Source organism: Rhinoderma darwinii, chromosome 5 (genome assembly GCF_050947455.1).
Source record: "Rhinoderma darwinii isolate aRhiDar2 chromosome 5, aRhiDar2.hap1, whole genome shotgun sequence".
In the NCBI taxonomy this organism is placed as follows: domain Eukaryota; kingdom Metazoa; phylum Chordata; class Amphibia; order Anura; family Rhinodermatidae; genus Rhinoderma; species Rhinoderma darwinii.
In genome coordinates this window covers 163,260,371-163,277,077 of record NC_134691.1, presented here as the reverse complement: position 1 = coordinate 163,277,077, position 16,707 = coordinate 163,260,371, and the positions used below count along the sequence as shown (strand labels likewise).

General features: G+C 39.1%; 2 protein-coding genes across 2 annotated transcripts in view; both read right to left on the bottom strand.

Moving 5' to 3' along the window:
• Window positions 1–3,279: 3,279 nt before the first annotated feature.
• Window positions 3,280–4,079, bottom strand: LOC142652520 (MARVEL domain-containing protein 3-like). Its single transcript, XM_075828170.1, has one exon. It carries the CDS (start codon window positions 4,077–4,079, stop codon window positions 3,327–3,329), a length of 753 nt encoding a protein of 250 aa, XP_075684285.1. The 3' UTR covers window positions 3,280–3,326.
• A 10,412-nt stretch (window positions 4,080–14,491) lies between these two features.
• Window positions 14,492–16,707, bottom strand: part of LOC142652519 (MARVEL domain-containing protein 3-like) — a 28,190-nt gene continuing 25,974 nt past the window's right edge. Inside the window, exons 3-4 of the mRNA XM_075828169.1 lie at window positions 14,730–15,380; window positions 14,492–14,646 (exon numbers count right to left, since the gene is read on the bottom strand). Coding sequence (XP_075684284.1) covers window positions 14,492–14,646; window positions 14,730–15,380 — 806 coding nt within the window. The remainder of the gene's footprint in view (window positions 14,647–14,729; window positions 15,381–16,707) is intronic.

The following is a 16,707-nucleotide window of genomic DNA, read 5'->3' as shown; positions in this document are numbered from 1 at the left end:
CTATGGCAGGGGATTCCGCTCCAGGGCAGTAACATCAGGGGATACTCCTGGAGCAGAATCCCCTGTCATAGCATCGGCAACGGGGATTCCGGTTCAGAGGAGCCACTGACATCACTACTCCTGGAGCAGTATCCCCTGCCATAGCGTCGGCAACAGGGATTCCGCTTCAGAGGAGCCACGGTTTGTTTGCAGCAATTAGTAAAGAGTCATAAAGCACACATTGTAGCATATGTTAGGATGTAGTCTTTAGTCCTCAGTTCAGAGCTTAAAGGCTATGTACTTTTTGAGATACAGCTGCTGTATGTCAAGTCCGCGGGACTGACGGGTTCAGTGTCAGCAGGTCCTGCATGTCTCTAACACTCGAATTCAGGTTTTAGGCCTTATGCCCTCTTCAGTTATTTTCTTCATTGTGCTATCCGTTTTTTTTTAACGTATAGCACACTGACACATTCATTTCTATGGGGCCATGCACACGTCCATTGTTTTATCGGTTCCGTGCATCCATTCCACCAAAAGTAGAACATGTCCTACTTCTGTCCGTTGTTCAGTGTCCGTCTCGCCCATTGAAGCCTATTGGTCTGTCAAAACAACGGACGGCACAAGGGAGGTATGCGTGTGCCGTCCATTTTTCACGGATCCGTTGCCTAGCAATGGCGGGGCGTGCCAAAGTTCCCTGCATTCAACACACAAGATGGATTTTATCAAACCGATTAAAACGGAAGATAAACAGAAGCACAATGTCCGTTGAAAAGGGAACAATAGAACGGATGAGGAGTGACAACGAAAACCACACGGACACTGTCACAACGGACACACTGATCCGTTTTAAATGGATGTGAAAACGGTGAAGGATGTGTGCATGAGGCCTTAGCGCACGAATGTATACAGTATACAAAGCAGCTGTATCTCAAAAAGTAAAAATAATTTTTAATACAAAGAATTTTGAATGTTGCACCAAACACTGGTAGACATTTTTATAAAAAAATACAAAAACACTACAATTTCAAAAGGTGTACATAGCCTTTAAAAATAATCAGTCATAGTAATAGCAAAACAAAAAAGAGACAAGTTTTTATTTTCAAATCAATGTACACAACAGTACAAACAATTAAAAAAACGGTACAACTTAAAATTATATATACAGGAGATAGAATAATGTGCATAAGTACGTTTATCAAGGAATAGCTACAATAGTTCTAACAGATGTTCTTTGCAATATTTTATTTGCTACAAATGTAAGAATTTATTCTTGCAGAATTTATCTCCCACTGCTTCGGTAGCACTTTCTTATAATCTTTAGATGTTTCTGTTGGGTTAATTATTCAGGATCTAATTTAAATGGTGCGTCGGACATTTATGTACTTCAAAGGAAATAATAGGGAATGGCTATTAATGCTGTTATGAATGGAATGTTATGTTACAGAATCACGCCTGTTAGCATGAGCAATCTGAACGTAGAGCTGAGGGAATTTTAGTTTCTTTGTAGTTATCCTTACTATTGACCTCCATGCACAGCAGACTGGTAGTGGAATATAAAATTCTCCCCTGGCTGCCCTTTATGTTGCATCACTCTCGCTCCTACTAGGTGCATGCCCATTATTAACGATGTATTGGGGAATTCTAATATGTTATGTATGCCTTACAAACAGAGGTACACTTTAAGGTACCACAATGTATTCTCAAGAAGCATCATTAAAAAAAAAAAATCCCTGTTATGGCTTATGTACATAGCTGTATTATGTATATTTAGTACAAAGGACAGGACAGTATCCTGTCCTAAGATATCAGAAAAGCCATTTCTCTAAGAAGCATTTTTGATAATACAGATGATAAAAATTGCAACTGTAAAATTTATTTTATTCATTATAGTAAATTCATTTTATTTTCTTTGTGACATTTGGTTACCATCGTCCTCTTTTATAAAAAAAAAAATTAAATCTCAAATATTAAACCTAGAAGAAATATGAGTAAATCAAACGTAACCACTTACCGTATTTTCCGGACTATAAGGCGCACATAAAATGCTGAGAATTTCTCAGAAATAGAAAGTGCGCCTTATAATCCGGTGCGCCTTATATATGAACCCGACAGTAAAGAGAGGGGTTCATACAGGATCCTTTACCTCTATCGTGGGCGGCAGGGCTCGGCGGCGGCATACCACAGCACACACCATGCTCCTCCCCCCCGTGCGCCTAGGAATGAACTGAAAAAGTACGGTAAGGGTATGTGCACACACACTAATTACGTCCGTAATTGACGGACGTATATTTCGGCCGCAAGTCCCGGACCGAACAGTGCAAGGAGCCGGGCTCCTAGCATCATACTTATGTACGATGCTAGAAGTCCCTGCCTCGCTGCAGGACAACTGTCCCGTACTGTAAACATGATTATACTACGGGACAGTTGTCCTGCAGCAAGGCAGGGACTCCTAGCGTCGTACATAAGTATGATGCTAGGAGCCCGGCTCCTTGCACTGTGTTCGGTCCGGGACTTGCGGCCGAAATACGTCCGTCAATTACGGACGTAATTAGTGTGTGTGCACATACCCTAAACGTTTTGATTTGCAATTACAGCTGAACCAGTTGCAAGTTATTGTTAAAAAGTGTAATAAATTTTGACTTGCAGTCTGAGCAATGGTTTATTTAACGGTAATGTGCTGCGCCTTATAATCCAGTGCGCCTTATATATGAAACATGATTGCTTATAAGGCGCTCATAGAAAGTGCGCCTTATAATCCGGTGCGCCTTATAGTCCGGAAAATACGGTAAATCAGACTTGGCAGAGCTCACATGTTGCAGTATATAGGTATCATTTTAAAGCCTAACTCCTGGGCTTGCTCCTCAGCTCTGGTGAGTCCAGTGCCGAGTTGTCCAGTTAATACATTTTCATGTATGAGCGATATATACTGTACGAGGAAAGTTATTAAACACAGTGTGTGGGCAAGTCCTGGTGCGAGGATTTAAAAGAGTGTTTAAAGGTTTATATTATACTAGTTGTAATAAATGACATCTATCTTATCAGTGGTGCATATAGATCACATGCTGCCTTTAAATACATTATTGACAAAAACGTAACACATCAAGGGTAGTTGTACCTTCCCCAGATAATTCATATTGTTTCAATGCTTTAATTTTTGTTATGTGTTTATTATATGGTTTATGAAGATACGCCCCCCCCCCCCCCAAAAAAAAAAGAAAAACTGGCTATTGAGCCAATAGTCGCAATATTACAAGAAAGTAGGTAAATAATAGAGATGAGGGATGCCACTGTATACGTACTGTAAGTGACAATGAAAGCAACACTTTTATCTCAGTCCTTGTCCATGTCTACACTAGTGTACTAGGAAGAAAGTTAAAGTCCTCATGGTTCATCTCTCTGGATTTGTGCGATGTTTGTTGGTTGTCATTGTATGATGTAGGAGTATATTCATGAGACAGGTAGTTCTTCCTGAAGTCACGTACAGTTCTGATATACAGTCCACACAAGATGGCGCTTGGAAGATAAACACATGCAGCAACAAGGCCAAATATAGCCACAGCGGCGTCTCCACCTTGTACTTCACAGTTCATCCAGGTGTAACCACGGCCCGCATATAGGCGCTCCCTAGTTTTACAAGTGTCGGTAGCATTGACTTTCTTGATAAAGTGCAGATATAATCCAACTGCAACAATGTAACCCAAACAAGCCACAACGTCAAATATCAGCTCTGCAAAAAGTAATTTAATAGATACCCTGTGTATGGGTTTAGCCCCCAGAATCAGGAAGACTATTGTTAAGGCACAGAATGACAAGCTGAAGGCAACTCCTCCATACACTCCTGGAGCTCTCAGTTGACTGTACTGCAGGTCCACATCTCTCACTTGCTGCAGTTCTGTACCTTCAAATGGAGTGTATGCTGAATCAATGCTGAAGGAGCCAAAACCAGCAGCAGATGTATAGCCACTCAGAACGGCATAGGATGCAACCACGCAGATCAGTACCAAGATACCCACTGCCGTTTCCACAAACTGCAGGACTCCTTTCAAAAGAAAATACAGAAAAACATTAGTGTTGAACATAAGACAAAATTGAAGTATCATTAATAGCTTTATATTTAGTGATCATAATGAATTGCTATATCCTAATACCTTATAACCTTTGTATAGAGTCTCAAGAACCAAGTGAATGGCCAATTCAGTACCAATATGGGCTTAGTCAAGCAGCTCATTTGGATTGGTTCAGATAATCGGCTTTTTGACTGAATTAACAGGATCACATGGAGGCTTGTAAAAAGATAAACCTTGGACATACTATCAATATTTGGGCTACAATTGTTGCCATACAGAAATCTAGTCAATACTGCCACCAACAGTAATGTATGTAGCTGTCAGATCAGAGTTCTTAATGGTAGCACCACCAGTGTAGTGTACCATCATAAAGCAAAATCATCAAGGACAGTAAAAGACCAGCTCTTCTGTATGATGCATAAACCCCAGAATCCGAAAAATAGTTTGGCATGACACGATTAAAGACATTTGACTATTGAGTATCCAGTCATCCAAGATAGTAAACAAAGTCTTGCATACAATGGTCCAATGGAGTTGCTTCAGATCTACATTTTCCTAAAGCTTTTGGACTGCAGAAAAATGATTATGCCATGTATATCATTTACAAAAGAATTAAAGCGTAGCTAAACGTTTGACAAACTTCTGACATGTCATAGTGACACATCAGAAGTTTGGATTGGTGGGGGTCCGAGCGCTGAGGCCCCCACCAATCTCTAGAACGATGCAGCTGAAGTGCTCGTGTGAGCGCTCAGCTGCTTCGTGACTGTTCGGCTATTTCCGGAAATAAATGTATCTGTGTACGAACTCAATAGAAAGTCTATGAGCCCGTACTCTGATACATCAGCTTTCCGGAAAAAGCCGAAGACACGAAGCAGCTGAGCGCTCACACGAGCACTTCAGCTTCTTCGTTCTAGCGATCGGTGGGGTCTCAGTGCTCGGACCCCCACCAATCACAACTTCTGACATGTCTCTATGACATGTCAGAAGTTTGTCAAACGTTTAGCTACACTTTAAGAATATGGGTTTATGTGAACTGTGATAGTATAGGAGCAAATGTGTGCAAGGGCCCCAGATTACATAATAGTCGTCAGCATGCAGCAATAGCACTAGATACAAATATTTACCACCACAAAAGATTACTGTCTATTTATGGTTTATTGATTGATTGATTGATTGATTGATTGATTTAATGAACGGTTAATGGTCCTCTCTTCTCTTATAACATTCTTTGTTGACATTCATTTGTTTTCATTATGTGTCATTTTGTATATTTAAAAGCCCATGACGCACCAGGACGTAGCGGTACGTCATGCATTGCAATACTTTAATGCACCGGGACGTACTCGTGCGTCATGGATGTAAACTGTCACCCTATCAAAGGACAAGGTGACAGAACTGTGCCATCAACTGTTTATGACAGTTGATGGCACGGGACCATTCACAGCGGTCCCCTGCCGGCGATCGCTGTGATTGGTCAGTCACAGCAGACTGACCATTTACAGCTCCTTGACAACAAAACTGGCTGTAAATATTGTTACAGCGTCTGATCTCCATGTAACAGTGTGCCCACTTACCCGCAATATCATGTACAGTTACCTGATGGGCGCTAGTGTGTTAGCGCCTTCTCTTGTAACTGTACTTGATGGTGATGGAGTGGCTCAGAAGCTGAGCCAGCGCCCTCACCGCCGGGTTTCAGCTGTATATTACATCTAACATCCCGCTGCAACGGCCAGGACCGGAATTAGCCTCCGATCCGGCCAAGTAACCCCTTAGATGCAGCAATCAAAAGTGATCGCTGCATCTAGGTGGTTAGATCGCACCCGATGCTTGCTAACGGCAATGATCGGCACCCGAAAAAGGGTGCCGATGGTTGCTATGGCAACCAGAGGTCTAACAATCGCCTCCTAGTACGGGAGCCTATTAGGCCGCGGTGGGAGGCGACGAGTAATAGGCTCCCTGTCAGTGAATAGTGGACAGCTCTAATACATAGCATTACATTTTCCCCCATAAGAAGTATTTTATTATAGGAAAAAATGGAAAACATAAAAAAAGTACACATAATTGGTATCACAGTGTCCGTAACCACCCGAACTATAAAAATATCACACTATTTTACCCGCACTGTGAAGACCAAAAAATATAAAATATAAAACAATTCCAGAATCAATGTTTTTTGTTCAGCACCCCTCTCAAAACAAAATAATAATTAAAAAAAAAAGTGATCAAAATGTTGCATGCACCCCAAAATTGAACCATTAAAAATTACAGCCTGTCCCGCAATAAACAAGCCCTCCCACAGATTTTTTTTGATGAAAAAATAAAAGTTATGGCTCTCAGAATATGGCGACACAAAAAATAAATTTGAAACATTGTACAAATGCTGCAAAACATAAAAAAACAATATACATATGGTATCGCCGTAATGGTAGACCCGCAGAATAAAGTAAAATTGTCATTTATGGCGCACAGTGAACACTGTAAAAAAAAAAAAAAAAGAATAAAAAACATCAGAATTGCTGGTTTTTGGTCACCTTGCTTGCCAAAAAATGAAATAAATAGTGATTAAAAAAAAATAAAAAAATCGCATGTACCGCAAAATGGTAGCATTGAAATCTACAGATTGTCCCGCAACAAATAAGCCCTCACACAGCTCTGGTGGAGAAAAAATAAAAAAGTTCTGGCTTTAAGACTATGGCGATGCAAAATGAGCAAAGCTTTCCAAAAGCGGATAAGACTGGGCACTATTTATCAGTGCGACACCGGCCTGTGGATTATTATTTATTTACCGCATTATTATACCCTTCTATTATGCCCTGATGTACTCCGCACAGATTACATATGCCCCCACATTATAAACTGAAATACCAGCAAAACCCCCAAACAGAACAACCACCAAGCAAAATCTGTGCTCCAAAAGCCAAATGGCGCTCCCTCCCTTCTGACCCCTACAGCGTGTCCAAACAGCAGTTTACGTCCACATATATGGCATCGCCTTACCCAGGACAACCTGCTTAACAGTTTAGGAGGTATTTCTCTTCAGTGGCACAAACTGGGCACAACATATTGTGCACTAAAATGGCATATCAGTGGAAAATTAAAATTTTCACTTTGCACCATCCACTGACAACAAACAAAACAACAGCAACCTGTGGGGTCGAAATGCTCACTATACCCCTTAAAAAATGCCTTGAGTGCAGTTTCCAAAATTGGGGTAACAACTTGGGTGTTTGTTTTACAATTTGATCCCAGAGCCCTGATATTGTGGGCCAATGCTGCGAAAATCAACAAAATAGGCCTCACATGCACATTGTGCTCTTTTACTCCTAAGCCATGTCATATGTCCAGGCAAATGATAAATGCTTTGAGGGGTGTAGTTTACAAAACGGGGTCACTTCTTAGGGTTTTACACTCTACTCTGGTACCTAAGGGATCTCTGCAAATGCGACATTGGGCCCGTACACCAGTCCAGCAAAATCTGCACTCTAAAAGACAAATGGCACTCCTTACATTTTGAGCTCTGCCATGTGTCCAAACAGCAGTTTAGGGCCACACATGAGATATTGCCATACTCGGGAGAAATTTTTCTCCTATTACCCCTTGTGAAAATAAACAATTGGGAGCAAAAACTACATATTTTTGGAAAAAATGTAATTTAATTTTCACTGCCTAAGGCCTAATTCACATGAGCGTGTTAAACGTTCGTGGGACAGCCGTTGAAACAGCGGCCGTCCCACGGACCTATGTAATTGAATGTGGCCGTTCACACAGCCGTTGTTTCAACGGACCGTGTGAAGGGTCCGTGGGAAATTGGGACATGTCCTATCTTTTCACGCATCACACATCCCTGCATAGACTCATCTATGGGGGATGTGAGACATCGCGTCCCGCAGCGCCGAGCACGGATGCACCTCGGCCATGAAAAACTGTTGTTTTTCAAGTCCGAGGTGCGCAACACTCGTGTAAAGAAGGCCTAATTCTAATAAAATCTATGAAACACCTGTGGGATCAAAATGCTCACTACACCCCTAGATGAATGCCTTGAGGGTTATAGTTTCCAAAATGGAGTCACCTCTCAGGGGTTTCTACTGTACTGGTACCTGAGGAGCTCTGCAAATGTGACATGGTGCCCAAAAATCAATCAAGCAAAATCTGCATGCCAAGTAGCACTCCTGCCATTCTGAGCCCTGCCGTGTGTTCAAACAGCAGTTTATGACCACATATGGGGTATTGCCATACTTGTGAGGAATTGCTTTACAAATGTTGGGGAGCTTCTCCTTTATTCCTTGTGAATATGACAAAAATTCAAACATTTTAGTGGAAAAATGTAGATTTTCATTTTCACTGCCTAATTCCAATAAATTCAGCAACAAAAAAAGTGGGGTCAAAATGCTCACTACACCACTAGATAAATTCCGTTAGGGGTGTATTTTCCCAAATGGGGTCACTTTTGCAGGTTTTGCACTGTTTTGGCCCCTTGGGGGCTTTGCAAATGTGAAATGGCGCCGCAAACCATTCCAGCAAAACTTCAGCTCCAAAGGTTAAATGGTGCTCCTTCCGTTCTATGCTCTGCTGTGTGTCCAAACAGCAGTTTATTACCACATATTTGGTATTGCTGTACTTGAGAGAAATTGCTTTACAAATGTTGGGGTGCGTTTCCTCCTTTACTCATTTGTAAAAATGAAAAAATCTGAGCTAAATCTACATTTTATTAGAAAAAATATTTAGATTTTCAATTCCAATAAATTCTGCCAAAAACTGCAGGGTCAAAGTGCTAACCCCTAGACAAATTCCTTGGGGGTGTAGTTTCCAAAATGGGGTCACTTTTGGGTTTGCACTGTTTTGGTCCCACCAGGGCGTTGCAAAACACGACATGGCACTGAAAACCATTCCAGTAAAATCTGCGCTCCAAAATCCAAATGGCGCTCCTTCCTTTCTGAGCGCTGCCATGAGTCCATACAGCAGTTTATTACCACATATGGGGTATTACCGTAATTGGGAGAAATTGCTTTACAAATGTTTGGGGTTCTTTTTCTCCTTTATTCCTTGTAGAAATTAAAAATTTCGGGAAAAAAAATTCAGAAAAAAAAGTCGATTTTCAGTTTTACAGACGAATTCTAATAAGTTTAGTAAAAAACCTGCGGGGTCAAAATGCTAACTATACCCCTAGATACATTTCTTGAGGGGTGTAGTTTCCAAAATGGGGTCACTTTTGGGGGGTTTCCATGGTTTTGGCATCACAAGACCTCTTCATACCTGACATGGTGCCTAAAACATATTCTAAAAAAAGAAGGCCCTAAAATCCACTAGGTGCTCCTTTGTTTCTGAGGCCTATGTTTCAGTCCATTAGCACACTAGGGCTACATGTGGGATATTTCCAAAAACTGCAGAATCTGGGCAATAAATATAGAGTGGTGTTTTACTGGTAAATCCTTCTGTGTTACAGATTTTTTTTTATTACAAATAAAGATTGTAAATTTCACCTCTTTGCTTTAATTCCTGTGAAACACCTAAGGGGTTAAGAAACTTTCTGAATCCTGTTTTAAATACTTTGAGGGGTGCAGTTTTTAAAATGGGGTGATTTATGGGGACTTTCTAATATATAAGGCCCTGAAAGCCACTTCAGAACTGAACTGGTCTCTGAAAAAATAGCCTTTTGAAATTTTCTTGAAAACGTGAGAAATTGCTGCTAAAGTTTAAATAAATATGAATGTATAAATAAAATGTATTGCGTCTCCACATTAAAAGTTGATTTATTTTGCTTGCGCATTCAAAGCAATAAATCAACTTTGCAGGCGCAATACATTTTATTTTTTACTGCGCATGCGTGATTCATAAAAAAAAGTGAAACGCGCAGGCGCAAGTTCACGAAGACGTCGATCGGAAGAGCCCACGACAATGGACGTCACAGATGACGCACCGTTCGAGCAGAGGACCGGTAGAGGAGCTCGTCCTGAAGTACAGAATGAAGAAGATCAGACAGTGGAAGAGAAGGTTTACGATGCTGGCAGAGTCACGTGACACAACTCTGTAGTAGAAGACCTCTTACACCTTTGAAACGGTAAGTATATTACAAAGATACTTCATTATATATGTATTACACAATTGTTTTTCAAAGGTGGACAACCCATTTAACTTTCTATTAAATTTTAATTAAGAAGTGATTAAGAACTGAAAAGTTTGAAACGCGTAAGCGTTCTCTCCCGGGATTTTTTAATTTCTTGTTTTAATTTTGATTTAAATAAAAACAGTTTTGTATTTTTTTCACATTATATTGTGTGCTGGACCTCTAACTTTGTCCCAGAGATATACTGTGCCATACATGTTCCCCAGAGATATACTGTGTTGCCATATGTGCAGTGTGATTTTATAATTGTGAAATTAACATATATCGGAAATTCACTGTAGTTCCGTTCCTACCTGTGGTGCTAGTGCCCAAGTGAGCAGAGGAGCCTATGGGCTCCCTGGTGCTTTTTGTGATGGCTACCTATGCAACTCCTATAGCCAAACCTTGACTAGAAATCCTTCTTTATGGCACCATTTAAAAACCTGTAAATGATAATACACAGTGCTGCCTTTATTGAAACATTGATATCATTAAGACATCTTTTACGGGGGGGGGGGCCTTTCTCCCCCTTTTTTTTTTTTATTGTTTGTTGATGTTCAGGTTTTTTTCATTATTTGTCATTTGGGAGTATGGTGTCGCTATATAAATAAAAGTGTCATTATCATCGTAATTTTTATTCTTTGCTACCTTTTGCACAGATTTCATTTACAGGACTATTTACCAAGATTAGTCTATATTCAAACTTGCCTTGCTGAATCCAGTCTGTGTTTGTGTCTTTTTTGATGATGCAGCAGTATTCTTGCCATCAAAAAAGAGGAAACCCCTGCAGAACCTCGATGGATCCTATTAAAAGTTAACGGGGTCTGTCGGTGACTACTTGGATCAGTCGGCCGTTATAAACGGTAGCCTTTAAAATATGAAAACCAAAAATTCGAAAAACACTTTTTTTTTTTTACTTAACACTCATTGTCCAGCAATGCTTTATTGTCACCTTTTCATTTTTATATATTTTAGTACAAAATTAAACCCCCTCCAGCAATCCTGATAATGGTAAAATACAAAATATTGCACTAAAAATTCTGTGCATTTTACCAAGAAAGACATCTGGCTCAGCAGAAAGAAAAAAAAAAATACTATCCAGTGGCTGCTTAGTCAAATTATGATTTTAATGCAAGAAGTACTGAAGAATTTATAAAACTGAAAACCTTCAGGCTTTGTTCACAAAGTGTAATTTTTAAAGTAGTGAATATAAAAATATTAAGACTTATAAGGCTCTGTTCATGCTTGTATTTCATGCGTTTTATCAGGAGTTCCAGTATTTTTTAAAAGCAAGAATAGCAGTAACTGGTTGTAAAACGAGTTATAAATGGATAAGTCAATGGGATTTCTCAGGATCCTTTTACAAATGACCCTACTAGTGGCAGAGAGTTTAAGTACTAAGAGGTAGAGGTCCAAAAGGATTAGACATATATTATGGAAGCAAATACTTATAATACAGAAAGAAGCCAGAATTTGTCGAATATACAGCAGAAAAATAAATATTTAAGCTTGCTAAACCGGTTTGGTTTACGTTTTGAATAAGTGATTATTTTATTTGTTCTGTAATCAAAGATCTACAAAATAATAGTATCAATGACACAAACCCTTTAAAGCAAGAGCAAGATGATATTGTGGAGATTACAAAAGAAAATCTTCATCTAAGCATATGTCCATCTTTAAACATCATTTTACAATTTACATAAATAAACAATCTACTTTTCAAATGTATTACATCACTTTTTTTTTTTCAATGATCCCAAGTAACAGCCCAGGGGCAAACGCAGGACTCTTAAATGAGAGTTTCCAAGTGCATTGGTGCCCGCAACAGATATTGCAAGACTCCCCCGAATATGCTCACTCTGCCAACTTTCTACATAAATGACATAACACATTTATACAAAGTGTGGTTTTTGGGTTATTGATAGTGAAGTCATACTCCTGATGGTCTAGTGGTTTCACTGGTGGTGTAGGGTGATGAATGGGTTACTATTGATATACATAATATATGGCAGTCTAGGGTGGTTATAAGTAATTGTGAAATATCCCTTGAGGTATAAGGTGGTTTAGTGGTTAACCCTTATTATTATTATATAGTATAATTACAGTATGTGGTTATTACTCACATAGCCACAGAGTACAATGATACATTTCTTTCTTCCTGCAGCTACCTGGAGAGGGAGATCACGGCATAGGGTTTTATGACCACCTCAATAATAAATTAATATGCAGTGAATTTCCCCGAGTAGGGCATAAAGAAGTTTAGTATTTAACGGGACATTTTTTCCTGCACCCCCGAAGTGCGCCCCAAAACCGGTATAATATCCCAGAGCTACACTCACAATTCTGTTGCCTCATTTAAATGGCCACCATTTAATGCCACAAAAGGGTTGACCAGCTGTGGCTTCTCCAAGTGATATCTACTGATAGCCAGGGGTCTTCATGTGAAAACACCTTTAGTATTAATTTTTTTGTTTGTTTTTTAATCACTACTGCTATCAACCTCATTGGCAACTTTGGGATGTGTAGTGAATCAAATAGGACTTGACTTTCATTGATACATTTATAGAAATGCGGAATTGGGAACAAGTACAGTTTGAAAGAAATAAAAAAACATTAGGTTACAAATTGCAAAAAGGAAAAAAATAAAAAAATAAAAAATAAATATATATATATATATATATATATATATACATACATATATACACACACACATTGGCTACAGTACAGCACAATGAAGCAATTTACACACTTAAGAGGTAGTAATTACATTAAAAATACAAAGTGAAAATATTAAAGTAAGGTAAAAACACTTGAGCTGAGGTATAGTAAATACAAATCTACCTAAAAGAGATGATCAGTAGCCATCCGTGACTAGATGATTCATCTGGGTGACTTTTTACTCAGTTTCTGTTAGAACAAATAAACACATAAAATGTGTTGGAATAGAATAAATGTCACATTGTGATATGCGTCATTACATACTCTGGGAGCAAAGTACGTAGAGAATCCATAGGACAACACCGCAGACAACACAGCTTTATAGTATTTGCTCTGCTCTACACCTGGTGCTTTCTGGCTTTTTACTGGCATTGAAGTTCAAAATGTTGTTTATGGGCAGGACGATGGTATGAATTACCACACTGGGCTCCCCCCTCCTATTCCCATGTGCAAACTGATGTACTTAGCCATAACTTTTTTCTTAACTTATCATTTATTTTATAGCCAATAATATTATGTAAGTAAAGTTATGGTTTTTATACATCTACGCTACATACACTATCTGGCCAAAAATATGTGGACACCTAGCCATCACACCTATTTGAGTTTGTTGGACATTTTATTTCAAAACCATTGGTGATAATATGGAGTTGGTCCCCATTTGTGGCTATTTCAGCCTCCACTCTACTGGCAAGGCTTTCCAGAACATTTTGGAGTGCATCTGTGGGAATTTGTGCCCCATCAGCCAAAAGAGTATTTGTGAAGTCAGATATTAATGTTGGATGAGAAGGTCTGGCTCGCAATTGTCATTCAAATTCATCCAAAAAATGTTCAATGGGGTTGAGATTGGAGCACCATGCAGGCACTCAAGCTACATCAAACTTGTCAAATCATGTATTTATGGACTTTACTTTGTGTCCAGGGATATGCTGTGGATAGGCAATAAATGTTTTTTGTGTGTGCCAATCCCTTTAAAAACAGTCACAGACCGTTATCCCTCCACTACCAAATTTTAAAGTAGGCACTATGCATTCTCCTGGCATCTGCCAAACCCAGATTAGTTTATCAGACTGCCAGATAGTAAAACAGGATTCATAACTCCAGGGAACACGTTTCCAGTGCTCCCGAGTACAGTTTTGACGTGCTTTACACCACTCCAACTGACACTTGGCATTGTGCATGGTGATCTTAGGCTTGAGTGCAGTTGCTCGACCATGAAAACCATTTCAGGAAGAGTCTGATTCACAATTCTTGTGCGGATATCACTCCCAGAGGCAGCCTGAACCTCTGTAGTGAGTGATGCAATAGAAGATATGTTTTGTTTTTTCTTACATGCCATGCGCCTCAGCACTTGGCAGCCCTACTCTCTGCGTTTTTCTTAGTCTACCTCTTTTTGACTGAAGTTTTGTTACACATATATAAAATAGCACTTACAGTTAACCAGGGCAGATCTAGCAGATCAGAAATTTTACTAACGGACTTGTGACAAAGGTGGCATCCTATGATAGAGCTACGTTTAAAGTCACTAAGCTCAGTACTACCCATACCACTACTAATGTTTGTCTATGGAGATTACATGACTATATGCATCTGTTTGCAATGTGTGTTGCTGAAACACCCTAACTCAATAATTAGGAGGTATGTCCACTTTCTTTTGGCCATATAGTGTTTCTATGACAGTTTTGTGTATACTTAGGTCACATAACGGATTTAAAAGCTCTAAGAAGTTGCAGTGGATATCATCCACGATTTGTAACTTTGAGGCATTCACTGCATTCACTGCAGTAAGAATTAAAGTAAGAAATAAGACTACACGGTAAGTCCGGTAGAGATGTTCTCTATCATTTTACTATCGCTCTCACTTGTAAGATTTAGCATCTTGAATTCTTTTTGTGGTCTAGTGTATTTGATGGCCTCTGGGTCTAGGGTATTGGTATTCATTTTAATTTCTCTCAACATTAAACCAACAAACACAGCACTAGTAATATACAGCACACTTAGTATCACAGCAAATACACATACAGCCATCTCTGTACCCATGATGTCACAGGTCACAGAGTTATAGCCACGGCGATTGTAGAGAGACTCTCGTTGCTTACACACCTCTGTAGCATTGATCCATTTGATAAAGTAAATATATAACGCAATACATATAATATATGTGACAGCAAACAATACATTAGACACTTCTTCAACCAGCAAAAGCTTTCTGTTTTGGGCAGTGCCAGACATGCAACTGGCTGCCAGGAATGATAATGTTAGAGTCAGTAGAAGAAGACTGATGGCAACAGCAGCATAAATAGTAGGAAGCTTCATTCGATTGTACTGCACATCCAACTGTGCCACCTGATCCACTTCATCCCCCAGAAATCCACTCATGCTATAACCCATGCTGTAATAATAAGAACTGCCAAATCCCCCAAGGCTCGAAAAGCCGGCTGATGCACTTTCAGTGGCTGACGCACATATCAAGATCAGTAGGTTTATGAGAATCTCCACCAGCTGCAAAAGACCTGTGAAAAGCCGAAGCAATGGAACCAATTAAAGCTCGAATTTGCAGGTTATATATTGTAAAAATCAATGAAATTCAAAATTGCGTTGCCCTACATGACTGCATGTAATTTCTTTTTTCTTAGTTCCCTTTTTTTCTATATACCCTTCACTTTTCCTTCATTGTGGATTTTATGGAAAATTAATAAAATACAGTTTACATTTTTTTTACGATTCATGTGAAATAGCTATAGTGATGTGTATGTGGTAAATGATCAAAGTATGTTAACTTAAAACATAACCTACAAAATCATGTAAAGTCATACAAATACAAGTATTTGTAATATTATTGAAAAATACTAAATCTAGTCCGGAGGTGCAGTAATAGACAAGTGTCTCCGAAATCCTTCACATACCTGTTTATTTATATCACTAATATCCTGGCTTGTGTAAGCCACACAGTTTTCCCTTTCTATCTTTATTTGGTCCGTGATTTAGTTGCTTCTTTGATGGTGGGCCCTCTACTCAACACAAAAGTCAATCTATATGTTTTTATTAGCAGATACACCTGAATTACGGGTCTGACTGACGCTAAAGCATACCGCATAAATACTGCAATACTAAAATATTCAATACATGATATCTGGTCTTGGAGGGTCTTGTAACACTAGAATCCCAAACATGTTTAACAACTCTATCATACGATTTACATCAAAGGAGTTGTAGATGAAAAGCTTTTCTCAAGTATAATTAACGTGAATAAATAGGAAATATCCTTCTCACTTGTCTTACTATAATGAATTTCTGCAAACGCTTTACATGCATATTTGTTGATGTGGAACACCTTTACTCTACAATATAAAGCTCTCCATCTGCTTCCAGCAGTTCCATGTGCCAGTTCTTCAAAAATATTCTAAGCCAAGGACTTAATATGTTCAATTCTATGATATTGTCCTTTGATTAAAGCAACCAGCAGAATAAAACAATGGAACCACTTATGTGGTGTATTACAGATTAAAACCACTGCGGCTAAATATAAGGGAAGCATGATTTTGTAGGAAATTGCCTATGAATAGGCTCATTTAGAATTGCTATCAACACAAATATTTTTGCATACAACTAAATCATTTTATTTTCCTTTGTCTTTGTTTTTGCCAATAACTACATTTTGGTTTATGTATACTTTTTATTTTTTTATTTAAAAGTATGCAAAATAGTAAGCTAAATAACTGTAGACTTCATCAGTATTACACACATTTAACCCCTTGGCAACAAGTCACGTGTGACAGAGTAAAGATGGCTGCTGTCCCTGACATCACCCCCCCCCCCCCCCGCATCGGCGATCGTGTT

Coding starts and splice junctions, on each gene's coding strand:
- LOC142652520 (XM_075828170.1), bottom strand. CDS start 4,079: ATGATACTTCAATTTTGTCTTATGTTCAACACTAATGTTTTTCTGTAT.